At 46.6% G+C, this 15,527-nt stretch overlaps 5 protein-coding genes across 5 annotated transcripts; 4 read left to right on the forward strand and 1 right to left on the reverse strand.

Annotated features, from left to right (window-relative positions):
• Positions 1 to 32: 32 nt before the first annotated feature.
• P175DRAFT_0515097 (bifunctional anthranilate synthase/indole-3-glycerol-phosphate synthase) lies at positions 33 to 2,725 on the forward strand. Its single transcript, XM_040898838.1, has 2 exons — positions 33 to 104; positions 166 to 2,725. Exon 2 carries the CDS (start codon positions 179 to 181, stop codon positions 2,462 to 2,464), a length of 2,286 nt encoding a protein of 761 aa, XP_040754540.1. The 5' UTR covers positions 33 to 104; positions 166 to 178; the 3' UTR covers positions 2,465 to 2,725.
• A 39-nt stretch (positions 2,726 to 2,764) lies between these two features.
• Positions 2,765 to 5,585, forward strand: P175DRAFT_0475098 (BRCT domain protein; the record flags this gene model as incomplete). The annotated part of the gene is made up of 4 exons (XM_040895231.1): positions 2,765 to 2,944; positions 3,028 to 3,243; positions 4,247 to 4,324; positions 5,308 to 5,585. Coding segments are annotated over 4 exons (752 nt in total), but the record flags the coding sequence as incomplete, so codon positions are not given.
• Positions 5,586 to 5,898: 313 nt separating this feature from the next.
• On the reverse strand, positions 5,899 to 7,097 carry P175DRAFT_0522209 (snoRNA-binding rRNA-processing protein IMP4). The gene is made up of 2 exons (XM_040899242.1): positions 7,066 to 7,097; positions 5,899 to 6,994 (listed from the first exon to the last, which is right to left on the reverse strand). The coding sequence occupies exons 1-2, from the start codon at positions 7,069 to 7,071 to the stop codon at positions 6,101 to 6,103; spliced, it is 900 nt and encodes a 299-aa protein (XP_040754542.1). The 5' UTR covers positions 7,072 to 7,097; the 3' UTR covers positions 5,899 to 6,100.
• A 527-nt stretch (positions 7,098 to 7,624) lies between these two features.
• P175DRAFT_0160196 (putative regulator of nonsense transcripts) lies at positions 7,625 to 8,018 on the forward strand. Its single transcript, XM_040892476.1, has one exon. The coding sequence runs from the start codon at positions 7,720 to 7,722 to the stop codon at positions 7,933 to 7,935; it is 216 nt and encodes a 71-aa protein (XP_040754543.1). The 5' UTR covers positions 7,625 to 7,719; the 3' UTR covers positions 7,936 to 8,018.
• A 5,771-nt stretch (positions 8,019 to 13,789) lies between these two features.
• P175DRAFT_0530253 (putative C2H2 transcription factor) lies at positions 13,790 to 14,700 on the forward strand (the record flags this gene model as incomplete). The annotated part of the gene is made up of 2 exons (XM_040899770.1): positions 13,790 to 14,052; positions 14,178 to 14,700. 2 exons carry the CDS (start codon positions 13,790 to 13,792, stop codon positions 14,698 to 14,700), a joined length of 786 nt encoding a protein of 261 aa, XP_040754544.1.
• Positions 14,701 to 15,527: the final 827 nt, after the last annotated feature.

A 15,527-nucleotide genomic window follows, 5' to 3' on the forward strand; every position in this document is an offset into this window, starting at 1 on the left:
GTGAGTCAAGGATGAATGAAGTGCAAGGGAACTGGATGGTGACACAGTTATTGGCATTCCACCACGCCGTCAGTCAGCTAGGACACGGTAAGTGAGCTGTTCTGGTCTTTCAGCTTCTTCCTTTCTTGCTTCATTTCTTCTAACTCTCTGATTATCGTTCCAAAAGCACTCCCCAGTCATGGCAGGCTCCGATCTTGTTGACCACTCACCCCGCCATCCCACCAGGGCTGTGCAGCTAGAGACCGCTTCGAATGTCATCTTAATCGATAACTACGACTCCTTCACCTGGAATGTATACCAGTATTTGGTGTTGGAGGGTGCTACCGTGACGGTCTTTCGCAATGACCAAATTACTTTGGAAGAATTGATTTCTAAAAAACCAACTCAACTCGTTATCAGCCCTGGCCCGGGCCACCCGGAGACTGACGCCGGTATCAGCAATGCTGCAATTCAATACTTTGCCGGGAAAGTGCCTGTTTTTGGGGTGTGCATGGGCCAACAATGTATGATTTATTCATTTGGCGGAAAGGTTGATGTAACGGGCGAGATTCTGCACGGCAAGACCTCGGTCTTGAAGCATGACGGAAAGGGTGTCTATGAGGGGCTTCCTCCTTCAGTGATCATTACGCGGTACCACTCTTTGGCGGGCACCCATTCTACTGTGCCTGACTGCCTAGAAGTGACCTCCACGGTTCAGTTAGGAGAAGATTCTAGTAAGACGGTTATCATGGGTATTCGACACAAGGAGTTGGCAGTGGAAGGTGTTCAGTTTCACCCTGAGAGTATCCTGACGGAACATGGACGAACAATGTTTAGGAACTTCCTCAAGCTTACCGCTGGCACCTGGGCAGGCAACGGCAAGAACTTTGGCCAGTCTTCAAGCGCTCCTGCGAAGCCGGGCAAGAAGATGTCTATCCTCGAAAAGATCTACGACCACCGCAGGGCCGCAGTCGCTATCCAAAAGACCATTCCGTCTCAGCGGCCAGCTGACCTCCAGGCTGCTTACGATCTTAACATTGCTCCCCCCCAAATTCCGTTCCCCGCCCGTCTGCGGCAATCTGCATACCCACTGTCCTTGATGGCGGAAATCAAGCGTGCTTCCCCTTCGAAAGGCATGATTGCAGAGCATGCATGTGCTCCTGCGCAGGCCCGACAATACGCCAAGGCTGGAGCAAGTGTCATCTCAGTCCTGACTGAGCCGGAATGGTTTAAGGGCAGCATTGATGACTTGCGTGCTGTGCGCCAGAACCTAGAGGGGATAACCAACCGGCCTGCGATCCTCCGGAAAGAATTTGTGTTTGACGAGTACCAGATTCTGGAAGCGCGCTTGGCTGGTGCCGATACTGTTCTACTCATTGTGAAAATGCTTGACATCGAGCTTCTCACAAGACTTTACCGTTACTCTCAGAGTCTGGGCATGGAGCCCCTAGTCGAGGTCAACACTCCTGAGGAGATGAAGATTGCCGTAGACCTTGGTGCCCAGGTCATTGGCGTTAACAACAGGGATTTGACTAGTTTTGAAGTGGATCTCGGCACCACCAGCCGGCTAATGGATCAGGTGCCCGAAAGCACCATTGTTTGTGCGCTCAGCGGAATTTCAGGTCCCAAAGACGTGGAGGCCTATAAGAAGGAAGGCGTCAAAGCTATTCTTGTTGGGGAGGCCCTTATGCGTGCTCCAAATACTGCAGCGTTTATTGCAGAGCTCCTTGGAGGGGAATCCAAGAAACTTCCTCAAACCCCGCCAAACACCCCTTTGGTGAAGATTTGCGGTACTCGAACTGAAGAAGGTGCCCGTGCGGCAATTGAAGCTGGTGCAGATTTAATCGGTATTATTCTTGTCAAGGGCAGGAAACGGCTGGTTCCGGATGATGTTGCGTTGCGAATTTCTCAAGTAGTTAAGTCTACTCCACGACCCACCCCTCAATCTCCCGCCGAAGGAGATTCAGACACAACCGCAATTGATTACTTTGACCATTCCGCCAGTCACTTGCGACACCCTACGCGTGCTTTGCTTGTGGGTGTATTTCTGGATCAGCCGTTGTCTTATGTCCTTGCTCAACAACAAAAGCTTGGGTTAGACGTCGTGCAACTGCATGGATCCGAACCCCTAGAATGGTCCAGGCTCATTCCAGTGCCTGTCATTCGTAAATTTGGCCTCGATGATTTTGGAATCGCGCGAAGGGCTCACCATACATTGCCGTTGCTGGATTCGGGGGCTGGAGGCTCTGGTGAACTCCTAGAACAATCACGTGTCAAACAAGTTCTGAACTCTGATGAGGGTTTGCGAGTTATCCTAGCTGGAGGATTGGATTCCACTAATGTTGTCGATACCCTCAAAGGACTTGGAGAGTCGGGATGTAAAGTGGTCGGGGTGGACGTGAGCTCTGGCGTCGAGTCAGACGGAGCCCAGGACCTTAACAAAATCCGTGCTTTTGTGCAAGCAGTGAAGGGTCTTTCTCTGTGATTTCCCACCTTCCATTTAATGTTTAGGATCTGGATATCTGACCTTTTATGACGGCTTTATATATGAGATTTTTTTTACATCCAGTCTTTTAATTTTGGTAGCCCTTGCCGTCGACGGAAAGCCTCTCTCATAAGTTATCATCTTTTGTTTTTTCAAATATCACTTTCGGGTCCTCTTAGTCTCACTTTCACCTCTCAATAGAATAATCAGCCTGTACCCTGAAATAAAATTAAATCTTTGAAAACACAATTTCAGCCTCGCTTACTTACCTCTCACTCCACTCTCCCACCCTCAAGAAAAGCATGATCTCCAAAACATTCCGCAAGGTTCACGCCTGCTCTGTTAGCAACTTCGGCACCAATACTCACAAAATCTCCCAATGGATACGTGCAAATGGAGGAGAATACTACAAAACCATCAGCACAGATGTCACTCACTTAATTTGCCCTGCTGAAAAGTTTCGAGGGAATATCCCTGAAGGTAAGAACCCAGTACCCTCTCTACCTAACTCTCATCTCGAAGAATGGTATAGTATATACTAAATCACAGTTCTCAACAAACAGTGGAGCAGGCCAAAAAACTGGGATCTATTCATATCGTTTCCTATGACTGGCTAGAAGATTCCCTCTTGTCCAAGACTCGCAAACCGCTTCCAGAGGCGCCGTATCTTTGGGAGAACATCTTGAAAGACAACAAGCCAACCGTCCAGCAGGCGAAGAGGAATGGTAAAAACCAAAAACAGAAGTCGAGATTTTCTGCTAAGAAATATCCTGGTATTTGTTTCTTGCCTATAGCTGCCCCTTAACCTTTTCATCCTCCACTTTTTAGGGCTTCGTCGCTGTCGTCCGGGGTTTATTTTTGTAGCCTCTATGCTTATACGATAATTGATTCACAGGGAAATCAACGAATCCATTTGATAACAAACCTTGCACTGCTAAAGCTCAATCAATCGCACGTAAGTTTTGCTTCGCAAGGTGGGTGGGCATGTCAAGCATTAACATGGTTATGGTTATTATTAAATAATATATGAAAGTCTCCCTTTTACCCGTGGTATGACCCGTACACCGTGCTGAGTTCTACACGCGCTTCGGAAGAACTATGGCCCGCAGGGCCATCTTTTCCGTGCTGTAGAACCTGGGGATGTTGGTTAACCTGTTAGTTATAGAGATTCCTATATTATCTACTTTTATAAGCTATTACTATACTAATACCTACTTAAATGCCTGCTTCAATGCCTGCTTTAATGCCTGCTAATACTTACTTTAATACTTGCTTTAATACTTGCTTTAATACCTACTTAAATACCTACTTGAATGCCTACTTGAATGCCTACTTGCTTTTTCATGCTATAGAATCTAGAGATATTGGTTAACCTGTTAGTTATAGAAATTCCTATATCTACTTTTATAAGCTATTACCATGCTAATACTTACTTAAATAACTACTTAAATAACTACTTAAATACCTGCTTATACTTACTTTAATGCCTACTTGAATACTTACTTGAATACCTACTTAAATGCCTGCTTTAATACATCCTTTAATACCTACTTTGATGCCTACTAATACCTCCTTTAATATCTACTTTAATACCTATTTTAATTCTAACTTCCATACTTACATTAATATAGTAGCTATTATACTATAATTAAGACTATACTATTAGTTTGCTATATGCCCCAACAAGCCGCCGAGCGTAGCAAGAATTTAAGGCTAGTATATTAAATAATATATGAAAGTCCCCCTCAAACACCCGTGGTATGACCCGTACACCGTGCTGAGTTCTACGCGCGCTGGCGGTTCGGAAGAACTATGGCCCGCAGGGCCATCTTTTCCGTACTATAGAACCTGGGGATGTTGGTTAACCTGTTAGTTATAGAGATTCCTATATTATCTACTTTTATAAGCTATTACTATGCTAATACCTACTTAAATGCCTACTTGAATGCCTGCTAATACCTGCTTTAATACCTTCTTTAATGCCTGCTTTGATGCCTGCTTTGATGCCTGCTTTGATGCCTGCTTTGATGCCTGCTTTGATGCCTGCTTTGATGCCTGCTTTGATGCCTGCTTTGATGCCTGCTTTGATGCCTGCTTTGATGCCTGCTAATACCTGCTAATACCTGCTTTGATGCCTGCTAATACCTGCTAATACCTGCTTTACATAATACTTGCTTTAATACCTACCTGAATGCCTACTTGAATGCCTACTTGAATGCCTACTTGAATGCCTGCTAATACTTGCTTTAATACTTGCTTTAATACCTACTTGAATGCCTGCTTCAATACCTGCTTGAATGCCTACTTGAATGCCTACTTGCTTTTCCGTGCTATAGAACCTGGAGATGTTGGTTAACCTGTTAGCTATGGAGATTCCTATATCTACTTTTATAAGCTATTACCATGCTAATACTTACTTAAATACCTACTTTAATGCCTATTTTAATTCTAACTTCCATACTTACATTAATATAGTAGCTATCATACTATAATTAAGACTATACTATTAGTTTGCTATATGCCCCAACAAGCCGCCGAGCGTAGCGAGGATTTAAGGCTAGTATATATGTAGTAGGTTACCACATCTACATAGAGAAAGGAGTTAATTATAATACAACTCTTTTTTAATACTGTTCCCCTCCAAATTCTAGAGAGAAGTTTTAACTTCAGGTCAGTTTAATATTACTATCTTTATATTTAATGGCTTTGCAGTCTCCCTCAGTGATATCCACCTTCTTGGCCCTGGCCGCGCAACTAGAGCAGCATCTATCTATATATGCCTATAAATATTTTTTAAAACCAGGCTAAATAGTCACAAATTTAGATCTACAAATTAATCGTAGAACCACATGTCTACGCTGCCCATGTTAAATATAGCTGGGTTAGAGTGTCCAAATCCAAGCTCCTAACTCCCGTTGGTGTTCCCCTAGATAGTGCTCTGCACGCCTTCAAAGAAGGGTTCAAAAAGGAAACGGGCAAGGAATGGGATGAGAGGGCAGATAGTGCTATACCTCCACCTAAGAGGGATAGTAATGGAAAGCTACTTCCTTCTCACGAGGGTTGGTTCTCCTATGATGATAGATCAGGCTTGCTGTCTAGTTTTCTTCGGCAGGATTACTGACCTATATATATAGTGGAGATGGATGGCCATCCATGGCGCACTATCTAGTAAACGTGAAAGTAATATTTTCTTAGAGATAGAGAAGGCAGTAACAGGAGTATAAACCAGTTTTTACTTATTTTTAGCTCTCTGATATGTGGTTAATATTCTTCTTGATCGTATCTTGCTGCTCTGGCTTCCTGAGCCTGGATATATGATATGATATAATCCCTTTTGCTTTCACTTTGACTATAGGTATTCATGCCCTCTAGCCCACGTAGTTGGGAGGGAGATAACCAGATTAAAAGGTATTCATAGGAATGAATGACACAACCTAGTTACATGAGCTGGAAATTGACTTGCCGAATACCATATGAGATAAATATTTTCATCGTAATCATACACTAAAATGTACTTCTTTTATTCCAGATGGGTATACAATAGTCACCAGGAGTGCGGAATGATGGAATGCTCCCAAACACCATATGCGCCAACCCAAAAACTTTTCCCCCTCTCAACACACAAGATGAAACTGTCTAAAGATAATCCTTCTTCTTGGAAGTTCTTGTGTATTGGGTGAGTGCCCACTCGACATCACCACTAGAACCTTTCTCCAGGGAGCCTCCTCTAATCTCGAATAATCTCATGGTCATCCGTGGTCCAACTTCCGCCAGCTCGACATCCTTATATCCGGTTTTAACGAAAACGTGGTGTCGGACCTCGATACTATCTTCTTTGTTGACGAAGCTAACGACGCGGTTTCCAACCTTTCCAGCCTCGCGCGGGGGGAACAAGTGTTTCAAAATCTGCACCACACGAAGTCCTAGCTTCGTCTGGAAGCCCTCGAAAATCAGATGCGGGTAACTCTCCGATACGGTTCCACGAGCGGCATTGGGGATATCGGCACGAAGAACAACATTGTGCAGAGAAAAACTAGCGGTCGGTCCATGAGGCATATGAGATATTGTCATCGCTGTGGGAGTACCACGATGTTCGTGAAGGAGAACCATATCAGTGAGCGCTGCGGCGTTTGCGCTCGACACGAGGTCGGGGAGAACCAGGTTACCACGGTTCAGACGGATTGAGGTTGGAAGAAGTAACCGGATTTCCTTAGCGAAGGTTCCTAGTCGAACTGAAGGAGAGCGAGAAGTTGTGACAATGGGACGGGGGTCGACGATTCCGGAGGTAAGTGCGTATTCATCATCCAGATCCAAGAGATCGGAGTCCTTGTTCTTCTTATCAGCTGTTGGTAGTGATTCATCGTATTTGTAGTCTTCACGGAGGCTCTTGTCATTTGCTATCGACGGGTCGAGTTGTTTTCCAGTGGCCAGCGACTCCTTCAGCTGCGCTCGCTTCTCGGCGATGGAGGCATCGCGGAGTTGCAGAGCCCTCCGATAGAGATAGTCTCGACGTTCACGAGCTTGACGGCGCTAGAAAAAGAGGGAGAAATAGTCAGTGAGCGTTCGGAAGCATTCATTTCCCGTGTAGAGTAGACACTTACAAGCATTTTGTCCTTTGTACTCAAGAATGAATCCTTGATGGTTTTGCCCGAAAGCGGGCAACTTTTTTTTTATGCTGCGTCTTGGGTCCGAAGCGCCGCCCGAACTGTGGGATTTGGCAGCGAACCAGTTCGATAAAAGCACAAGGCCAATCGCAATCCTCCTCTCTCACGAACGTATATGAGTTCGATTATCCATCCCGACGCTTTGGATTGCTCAACTCTCTTTCATTTGACACTTTGGTAGTTGGAGAATACGGGGATATTTAAAAGATTGACTCACAGGTCAGTATTCACTCTGCATTCTTGAGGTGAACGCAGCATACTAAAGTCTGAGCCCGCATAGCCTCTTTCCTTTTGCCCCTCTGTTGTGCCACACTGGTTTCTCTTGGACAAGCACAGGGGCGTACGTTCTCTTGTAGCTGACCAGGAACAACTGGTTTGTGCTTTACATTCATTTGTTGCATACTTCGTTCTGAATCGGTCTACTCATCAAGCCTGTGAATGATTGTGTTTGGATTCTAGTTTGCGGTGGCCTGGAGGTCTATCAACTTTTTCTTTTTCGTGTTTTGCGGTATCTTTACGAGCATTCGACTCTAGCATTTTACCCATATCCGCCATTCAATAGTCGACCTGTTTCCGAGTTCCGAATCGACTATGTCAGCTTTGAATGAATATCAAGTTTCGGGGGAGTTGGACCAGGCGGTCACCGGAGGGCCTCGTCCGCGGAGGCATGATGACGACGATGAGGCATCTGATAACTCTGGGGATGATGATCTAGAAAGCACGACTAGTGCTCCGGCTGCCGAGAATTCGAAATCTCATGGAGGTTATGATGATGAGAAAGAACTCTCTCCGCACGCATGCGCGTAAGTTTCCTTTGCCCGATGTTTTCTCCCTTTTAGAGTGTTTTATCTCCCGGAAACAAATGAAAAAATTGCTAAGTCTTGTTCCTTCCATTTCAATAGATACTGCGGAATCCATAACCCGAGTAGCGTCGTTAAATGTCTGGCCTGCAGCAAATGGTTTTGCAGTGCCCGCGGCAACACCTCTTCCTCACATATTGTTAACCATCTCGTCCGAGCTAGACACAAAGAAGTTCAGTTGCATCCTGCCTCCTCTCTAGGTGATACAGTTCTTGAATGTTACAACTGCGGAACCAAGAACGTGTTTCTTCTCGGATTCATTCCTGCGAAGTCCGATACCGTCGTTGTGCTACTATGTCGTCAACCTTGTGCTGCCATGCCGTCATCAAAGGACATGAATTGGGATACCTCACGTTGGCAGCCACTGATCGAAGACCGCTCGTTCCTCCCGTGGCTCGTCGCAGCTCCCTCGGATCAGGAGCAGCTACGGGCTCGCCATCTTAGCCCACAGTTAATCGCCAAGTTGGAGGAGATGTGGAAAGAAAACTCCCAGGCGACTATTTCGGATCTTGAAAAAGCCACAGCGGTTGACGACGAACCTGCCCCTGTACTTCTACGATATGACGATGCATTTCAGTACCAGAACATCTTTGGCCCACTTGTGAAGATCGAGGCCGATTATGACCGCAAATTGAAGGAGTCTCAGTCACAGGACGGCTTGATTGTGCGCTGGGACCTTGGTCTTAACAATAAACACCTTGCTAGCTTCATTTTGCCAAAGCTTGAGCTTGGAGATGTCAAGCTAGCGGTTGGCGATGAGATGCGCCTTAAGTACACTGGTGAATTGCGCGCTAAGTGGGAAGGAGTGGGATATGTCATGAAGATCCCCAATAACCAGTCTGACGAGGTCACCATTGAATTGCGGGCTAAAGGCGACCACAAATCGGTTCCTACAGAGTGTACGCACAATTTTACTGCCGACTATGTTTGGAAATCTACCTCTTTTGATCGCATGCAGCTTGCGATGAAGACCTTTGCTGTCGACGAAATGAGCGTCTCTGGTTATATCTTCCACCGCCTCTTGGGACACGAGGTCGCGGCTGCACCAATGAAAACACAGATGCCCAAAAAATTCAGCGTTCCTGGTCTCCCAGAACTGAACGGTAGTCAGATCAATGCGGTTAAGAGTGTCTTACAGCGGCCCCTGAGCTTGATTCAAGGTCCTCCTGGAACTGGAAAGACCGTTACCTCTGCTACGATCATTTACCACCTAGCTAAACTTAATGGAGGACAAGTATTGGTTTGCGCGCCCTCTAACGTTGCCGTCGACCAACTTTGCGAACGTATCCACAGGACTGGTCTTAAGACAGTCCGCGTGACAGCTAAATCTCGAGAGGATGTCGAGTCTCCCGTGGGCTTTTTGTCCCTCCACGAGCAAGTTCGCCTTAACGATAGCAATATTGAGCTTTTGAAACTTAACCAGCTTAAATCCGAGCTTGGGGAACTATCTAGCCAGGACGAAAAGCGATTGAAGCAGCTTACACGGGCAGCAGAGCGTGAAATTTTGAACAATGCAGATGTTATCTGCTGTACTTGCGTTGGTGCAGGCGATCCCCGTCTCTCGAAACTCAAATTCCGTACTGTCTTGATCGATGAGTCTACTCAGTCCGCAGAACCAGAGTGCATGATCCCGTTGGTTCTTGGTTGCAAGCAAGTTGTCCTTGTTGGTGACCACCAACAACTTGGACCTGTTATCATGAACAAGAAGGCAGCTAAGGCAGGTCTCAACCAGTCCCTCTTTGAGCGACTTGTTATACTGGGGTGCTCTCCTATCCGACTGAACGTTCAATACCGTATGCACCCGTGTCTTTCAGAATTCCCATCGAACATGTTCTATGAGGGATCCCTACAGAACGGCATCTCCGCCTTTGACCGTCTCCGCCGCGAAGTTGATTTCCCTTGGCCTATTATCGATAGCCCTATGATGTTTTGGTCGAACCTAGGAAACGAGGAGATTTCGGCATCTGGAACATCTTACCTGAACCGTACTGAAGCTACAAACGTGGAAAAGATTGTCACACGCTTTTTCAAAGCTGGGGTTCAGCCCAAGGACATTGGTATCATTACTCCTTACGAAGGCCAGCGCAGTTATATTGTGAGCTCTATGCAGGCAACCGGTACTTTCAAGAAAGAACACTACAAAGAAATTGAAGTGGCTTCGGTCGATGCTTTCCAGGGCCGTGAGAAGGATTTCATTATTCTTTCTTGTGTGCGTTCCAATGACCATCAAGGCATTGGTTTCTTGAGTGATCCACGCCGTCTGAATGTTGCCCTTACTCGAGCGAGGTATGGATTGGCGATTCTTGGAAACCCTAAGGTGTTGTCTAAGCACCCTCTTTGGAACTGCCTCTTGCAACACTTCAAGGAACGTCACTGTCTAGTGGAAGGACCTTTGTCCAATCTCCAGGAGTCTCTTATCCAGTTCAGCCGCCCCAAGCAGGCGTATCGCGGACCCCAGCGATTCCAGATGGCTTATAACCATGCCTCTAACGTTACAAGTGGATTAATGAATGGAAGGAACGGCAACCGGAATGAATTCCACGAAACCGGTTCGGTGGTTGGCTACATTCCCGATGACGTCTCCTCGGTGCATTCGTCAGCCCTTGGAGGTGTAGGCATCCCGTCGGGATACCCTCACATGTTCCAGCATTTTGCGGATTCCTGGCCATCCCTTCCCGGTGCCCGTCGGGCCAATGGTAACAGAGGAAAGGGTGCACCCAGTATTGCTGGGGAATCCGTTGCTGCCACGGAGTCCGATGTCACCGGAAGCATCATTGATGGAAAGAGTGTTGACCAGGGTGGTGTTAGCCTTACTGGACTGAGCATCAATGATATGACCAAGCAGCCCAGCTTGAGTCAATCTGACCGGTTGAAACGCTACGTGGAATCTGGGGGGCGTGAGCCTTACAAGGCTGGCGTCACCGACAATAATAGCATCTTTGGAGGAAGCTCCGCTAGCATCCGGGTTACTCGCGGAGTGCCTGGCCATATTCATGACGACGATGATACCCGAAGTGTTTCAACTGCGTTTGCTAGCCAGGTTGGAGGAAACTATGATTGATCGAGGTCAAATTCTTTCCTTTCATGATCCAGAGTGCCACCAGGGGCTTACCACCTTTCTCGTGACCTGGAGGACAGCTGTTTTGAAGATGATTGGGCCATTCCAACAATGGCTGATGTCCCGAGAGTCCACACTCATCTGATTGATCGCCGGACTGGCTGTGCGGTGTATACCCTGAGAGTATCAGGCTGGCATCTACAAAAAGTCACATTTCAGCCATAATGCGGGAAATAAGGGTGTCTCTCGGCCATTTTGTGGCGATTTTATGTCAATTATCACTATCTTACCATTCCCGTTCTGCGAGAATAGGGGATGATTCTCTTCATCTCTAGGACCTTCTCGTGAGAATGTGATTCTTTGCATAACTGCGGTCGACTACTAGTGGCGGCCGTCAGATATCTACACCTCGACGTACGGCATGACCTACAGCTGTCAATTCTCCTTTCAAGGGAAGGGCAACTGGGAAATTATTTTTTTCAAGTCTTTTTTTTTTTTTTTTTCCAGCTTACGTTTGCACCCATCTGGCTCTTCCGGAGCTGCCGGCGAAGAATTTTATTCTAGCGGGCGAACGAAAGAAAACACAGCCATCGCCAAGATGTGCTGAAATCCAACATTTTGATATTTGCTGCTTTTTATGTTTCTCAAGAGTTCTCTCAGATTCTTCGACTTGCTTGGTGGCGTTGTGATGGCATGCAGCACCTTCAAGATTGACTAACAACTCAAGATGAGTTCTGGAGATCTGCTTTCGCCTTTGGCATGAGACCTGGGACTCGAATATGGTTTCATCCAGCAAAGCCGATTACCAAGTCAAGTGAAGAATCCTATCTAGTTTTTAGTACATAAACCAACTACCGTCACTCTCTATAATCTGGATGTCTGATTGCATCATCCGTCAGACTTGTGTTAAGCCCCCTTCCCCTTCCTTTCAAAAGATAAATAAGCCCTAGAAGTTTCTCCGTGACCGGTCGAAGGTACTCTATAGTCTGTCTATACACCCTCTGCAAATCAATCAGGCACCCATGAATCTGTGTGGCGCCTGAAACAAGAATAGGAAATGCGTGGCGATCGACACTAGAGACCACAGCGTGTAGCTAGACGCTAGATCTTGATTTAATGTGCTTTAGCGTATGCGTGGAGGTATGGGTGGTTGTTACTTAGCTTCAGCCTTCTCCTGCAGCTTAAGAGAGCAGCGACGGCCGAGGCGATAACACAGCCACATCACTCTTCAGCAAGACAGCTTAATCGCTGCGTGCCTGCATCCCATGTAATCCGATCGGTCCGAAAATACGATATACATAGTTACTTATAGCTGGAGTTAGCCCGTGGCTGCTTTTCATTTATAGAACTTATATTTTGATCTACGATACGGAGTACTATGAAGAAATAAAGATGCCTGCTTGGTATTCCACCGCAGCCTGTCAAGTTCTACATTTAGCGAGAGCCGAATACGACTTGTTTTCCTTCGTGTCCATTCACAACCGCCCCTAGGTTTCATCCTAGTTTTGCTGGCGTTGGCTCTTCGGGGAGAAAACCAAAAAAAAAAAAAAAAAAAAAAAAAAACAAGGCAGAGAAAGCTTATTGGATTTATACTGTCCGATAATCATCGATACTTCAAAATTTGCAAGGCTGTGTGATTAGGCAAAAGGCCCAGTAGGTGAAGAGCATCGCAAGGGATCTGCATCTTGATGGCGCCTCGCATCTCGATTCCCTATTTTGTCGCTAGTTTGACTCGGGTTGTTCTATGTATGGGAACACAAAAAAAACAAAAACAATCACAGTATGATTCTTGGGGATGGTGGTTAATTTGCGGCCCTCTCGAGAGTCTTTCAGCTGGTCTTGATCGTATGGTACACATTGCCTTGTTTCTTTTTGAATCGTTGAGAAGCGCCTTCTTTATGCGAGTGCCCCTCTGGCAGGAATAGATTGGGCAAGAATCGCTCAAAGAATCTGGAGGATATCTCCGCAAGCGGTAGTTTGGGTACTCCTGCTCTGTCTGTACTCTGTGGCAGGGTCCACGAGTCTTGAGTGTCGTTAATCATCCACCACACCTGAGGGAGGAAGTTACTAACTTGAGTTCGTCGATGTCATCCACGCTGTTGCGAAGGCTGTGTGGCTGTAGAACTGTGATTGGCTGGTCGAATAGCCGTTGTGTGGTGGTGGTTTTCTTTCGAACGTGGGAGGGATAATTTGGGATAAAATACTAGCTAGTAGTCATCAGCATAAAATCCCTTCATATTGTTGGTTGCCTGATCTCTACCTTACCAGTCACTTACTTCCTCGTTATAACTCGGATACATGAGTCACTTTTTTGGAGCCTAAGATGAAACATCATCCGCAGCAGCAGTCCCATCATTGACGAGGCCTTGTCTATTGTTGTTGTTACGTACGGAGTACTTATTAAATTAACCGCTATTCTCTTATTCTGCTTATTCTTCTTATTTCCGGTGGCGTTCCATCTTGCTTAGTCAGTCGTCGCACTGGGTGCCTTGTCACCTGGAAAATTCGGCAACACCTTCATCTATCCTGATTCCTCAGGCCCTACCTTTTTGTCCATCGCCGCTCTATATCAACAACACTCGTCCCACGATTCTTCTGACCTTGATTTGTCGCCTATTCGATTTCTGAAGATTCCTCGCTCTGCCATTATCTTCTCTTCTTCCTCCCCTTCTCTCTTGGATCCTCCCGCGCTTTTAAGTCTGGAGTACAGTCTCGCCGGCGGGGTTCTACTAGTAACTACGATATGGGTGACGGCTCTGATTACCCTAGTCCAAGAAGCGAAGGTCCTGGAGGTCCTACATCTGTTCTCATCACTGCTCAGGATACTCTATCTCCCATTCCGAAGATGGCCGATCAACTGTCTCCCAATTTCATGGAAGGGGCTCGTCCGCGACTGTCGGTGAGGCGAGCGCGCGATCCGCCCAAGAACGCTGTCGGTCAGATTTATTGTGACCATGCAGAGTGTCAAGCGAGCCCTCCGACCTTTCGACGTCCCTGCGAATGGAAGTAAGTATTCACACGTCTTTTGGCTTTCTTTTTACATTGCGTGTTGAGAGTTGAATTTGGGAGAATAACAATGGGCGCTAACCACAATGTTGTTGTTTTTTTTTTTTGTTTTTTTTTAACCACAGCAAGCACATGGACAAACATGACCGCCCTTACAAGTGTCAAGAACCTGGATGCGACAAAATCCAAGGGTTCACATACTCTGGCGGTCTCCTGCGGCACCAGCGCGAGGTGCATAAGAAGAACATCAACGCCAAGAAACCTCTGATGTGTCCATATCCTGACTGCAACCGCAGCACAGGAAACGGATTTACGCGTCAAGAAAACTTAAAAGAGCATCTTCGCCGTCGCCACATGCATACTGAGAACGGGCATGCGCCAGAACTCGCCATTGTGCCATCGCCTGATTTGGATGGCACTGCCGTGCTGCAGAATGCTTCGACCACCATGAAGCGAAAGCACGACTCGATTGATGACGACCCTTCCATCATATTCCCGGAGGATGGCGAGAATGGTGTCGACCTGCGCAGCGAACTGAAGAGACTGCGCCGCGAAGTCCAAGAGAAGGATCGCCGGCTAGAAGAGCTTGAGCGCGTTGTCGCGGGGCTGCAGCAAGTGATCCCGCAAACCGCAGCCACCCAGGGATAATAGCCAACTTCAGTACCTAGCAAGAATCATTTCCCTTTTTCCTCCCCCCCTCTCTTAATGCTTTGAGTGTCTCCTGTCACGGTCTTCCCGTCTTATTTTTCTCTTTATTTATTTTTTTTTATCCTTGTCGCGTTTGCATTCCAGAGGCGTTTTTTTTCCCCCTCTTCTCTTCCACATTCAAAGCACGGACCTTGAGGTATACAACATTAATGGGAGGATTTCTACAGATTGGTCTGCATCTCAGAACGCGTGGATTCACAACAGGGTAGCTCTGAAGAATATGGCGTTTTTCTCGAGGTCGACGATACAGACCAGGGTGGTGTTTTTATGGTTTATCTCTCTTTTTCTATTCCCTGAAATATACCCAGGCGTTGTTCTACCGAATCTCCTTATGTTCTCTCTCTCTCTCTCTCTCTCTCTCTCTCTCCTCCCCTCTCCGCCTGTATGTCTCCACGACTCTCTGCAACCTGTCGTTGCTTGAATGTTCTACCATCTACTTATCTTTCCACATGGTATTAACTACGAACACAACAAAGATGTTTTTATTTTTCTCGTCTCATAACTCGTACCTCGTCCTTTATCCTAATAAGAGCCTCGAGAACCCCCTGACTCCTTAACTACCTACCTACCTACCTACCTAGGTATGTATATGTACATTGAGAGAGTGAGGTGAGTGAGTGAGTGATCTTCGCGAAGCGCACCTAGAGGCTAGACCCAGGTACTGAGTACGGATCGAATAATATCGAAGAGTTCTGGCCTAGCTCTTATTCCAATGACGTTGACGTCTGCGCCAACCGATGCGAGAAGCTTCGAGTTTAGCTTTGGAG

The sequence above is a fragment of the Aspergillus ochraceoroseus genome (assembly GCF_002846915.1).
Source record: "Aspergillus ochraceoroseus IBT 24754 chromosome Unknown P175scaffold_2, whole genome shotgun sequence".
Classification (NCBI taxonomy): domain Eukaryota; kingdom Fungi; phylum Ascomycota; class Eurotiomycetes; order Eurotiales; family Aspergillaceae; genus Aspergillus; species Aspergillus ochraceoroseus.

What these genes read in the sequence shown, in the direction of transcription:
- P175DRAFT_0515097 (XM_040898838.1), top strand. Translation starts at nt 179, where the DNA reads ATGGCAGGCTCCGATCTTGTTGACCACTCACCCCGCCATCCCACCAGG.
- P175DRAFT_0160196 (XM_040892476.1), top strand. Translation starts at nt 7,720, where the DNA reads ATGTCAGCTTTGAATGAATATCAAGTTTCGGGGGAGTTGGACCAGGCG.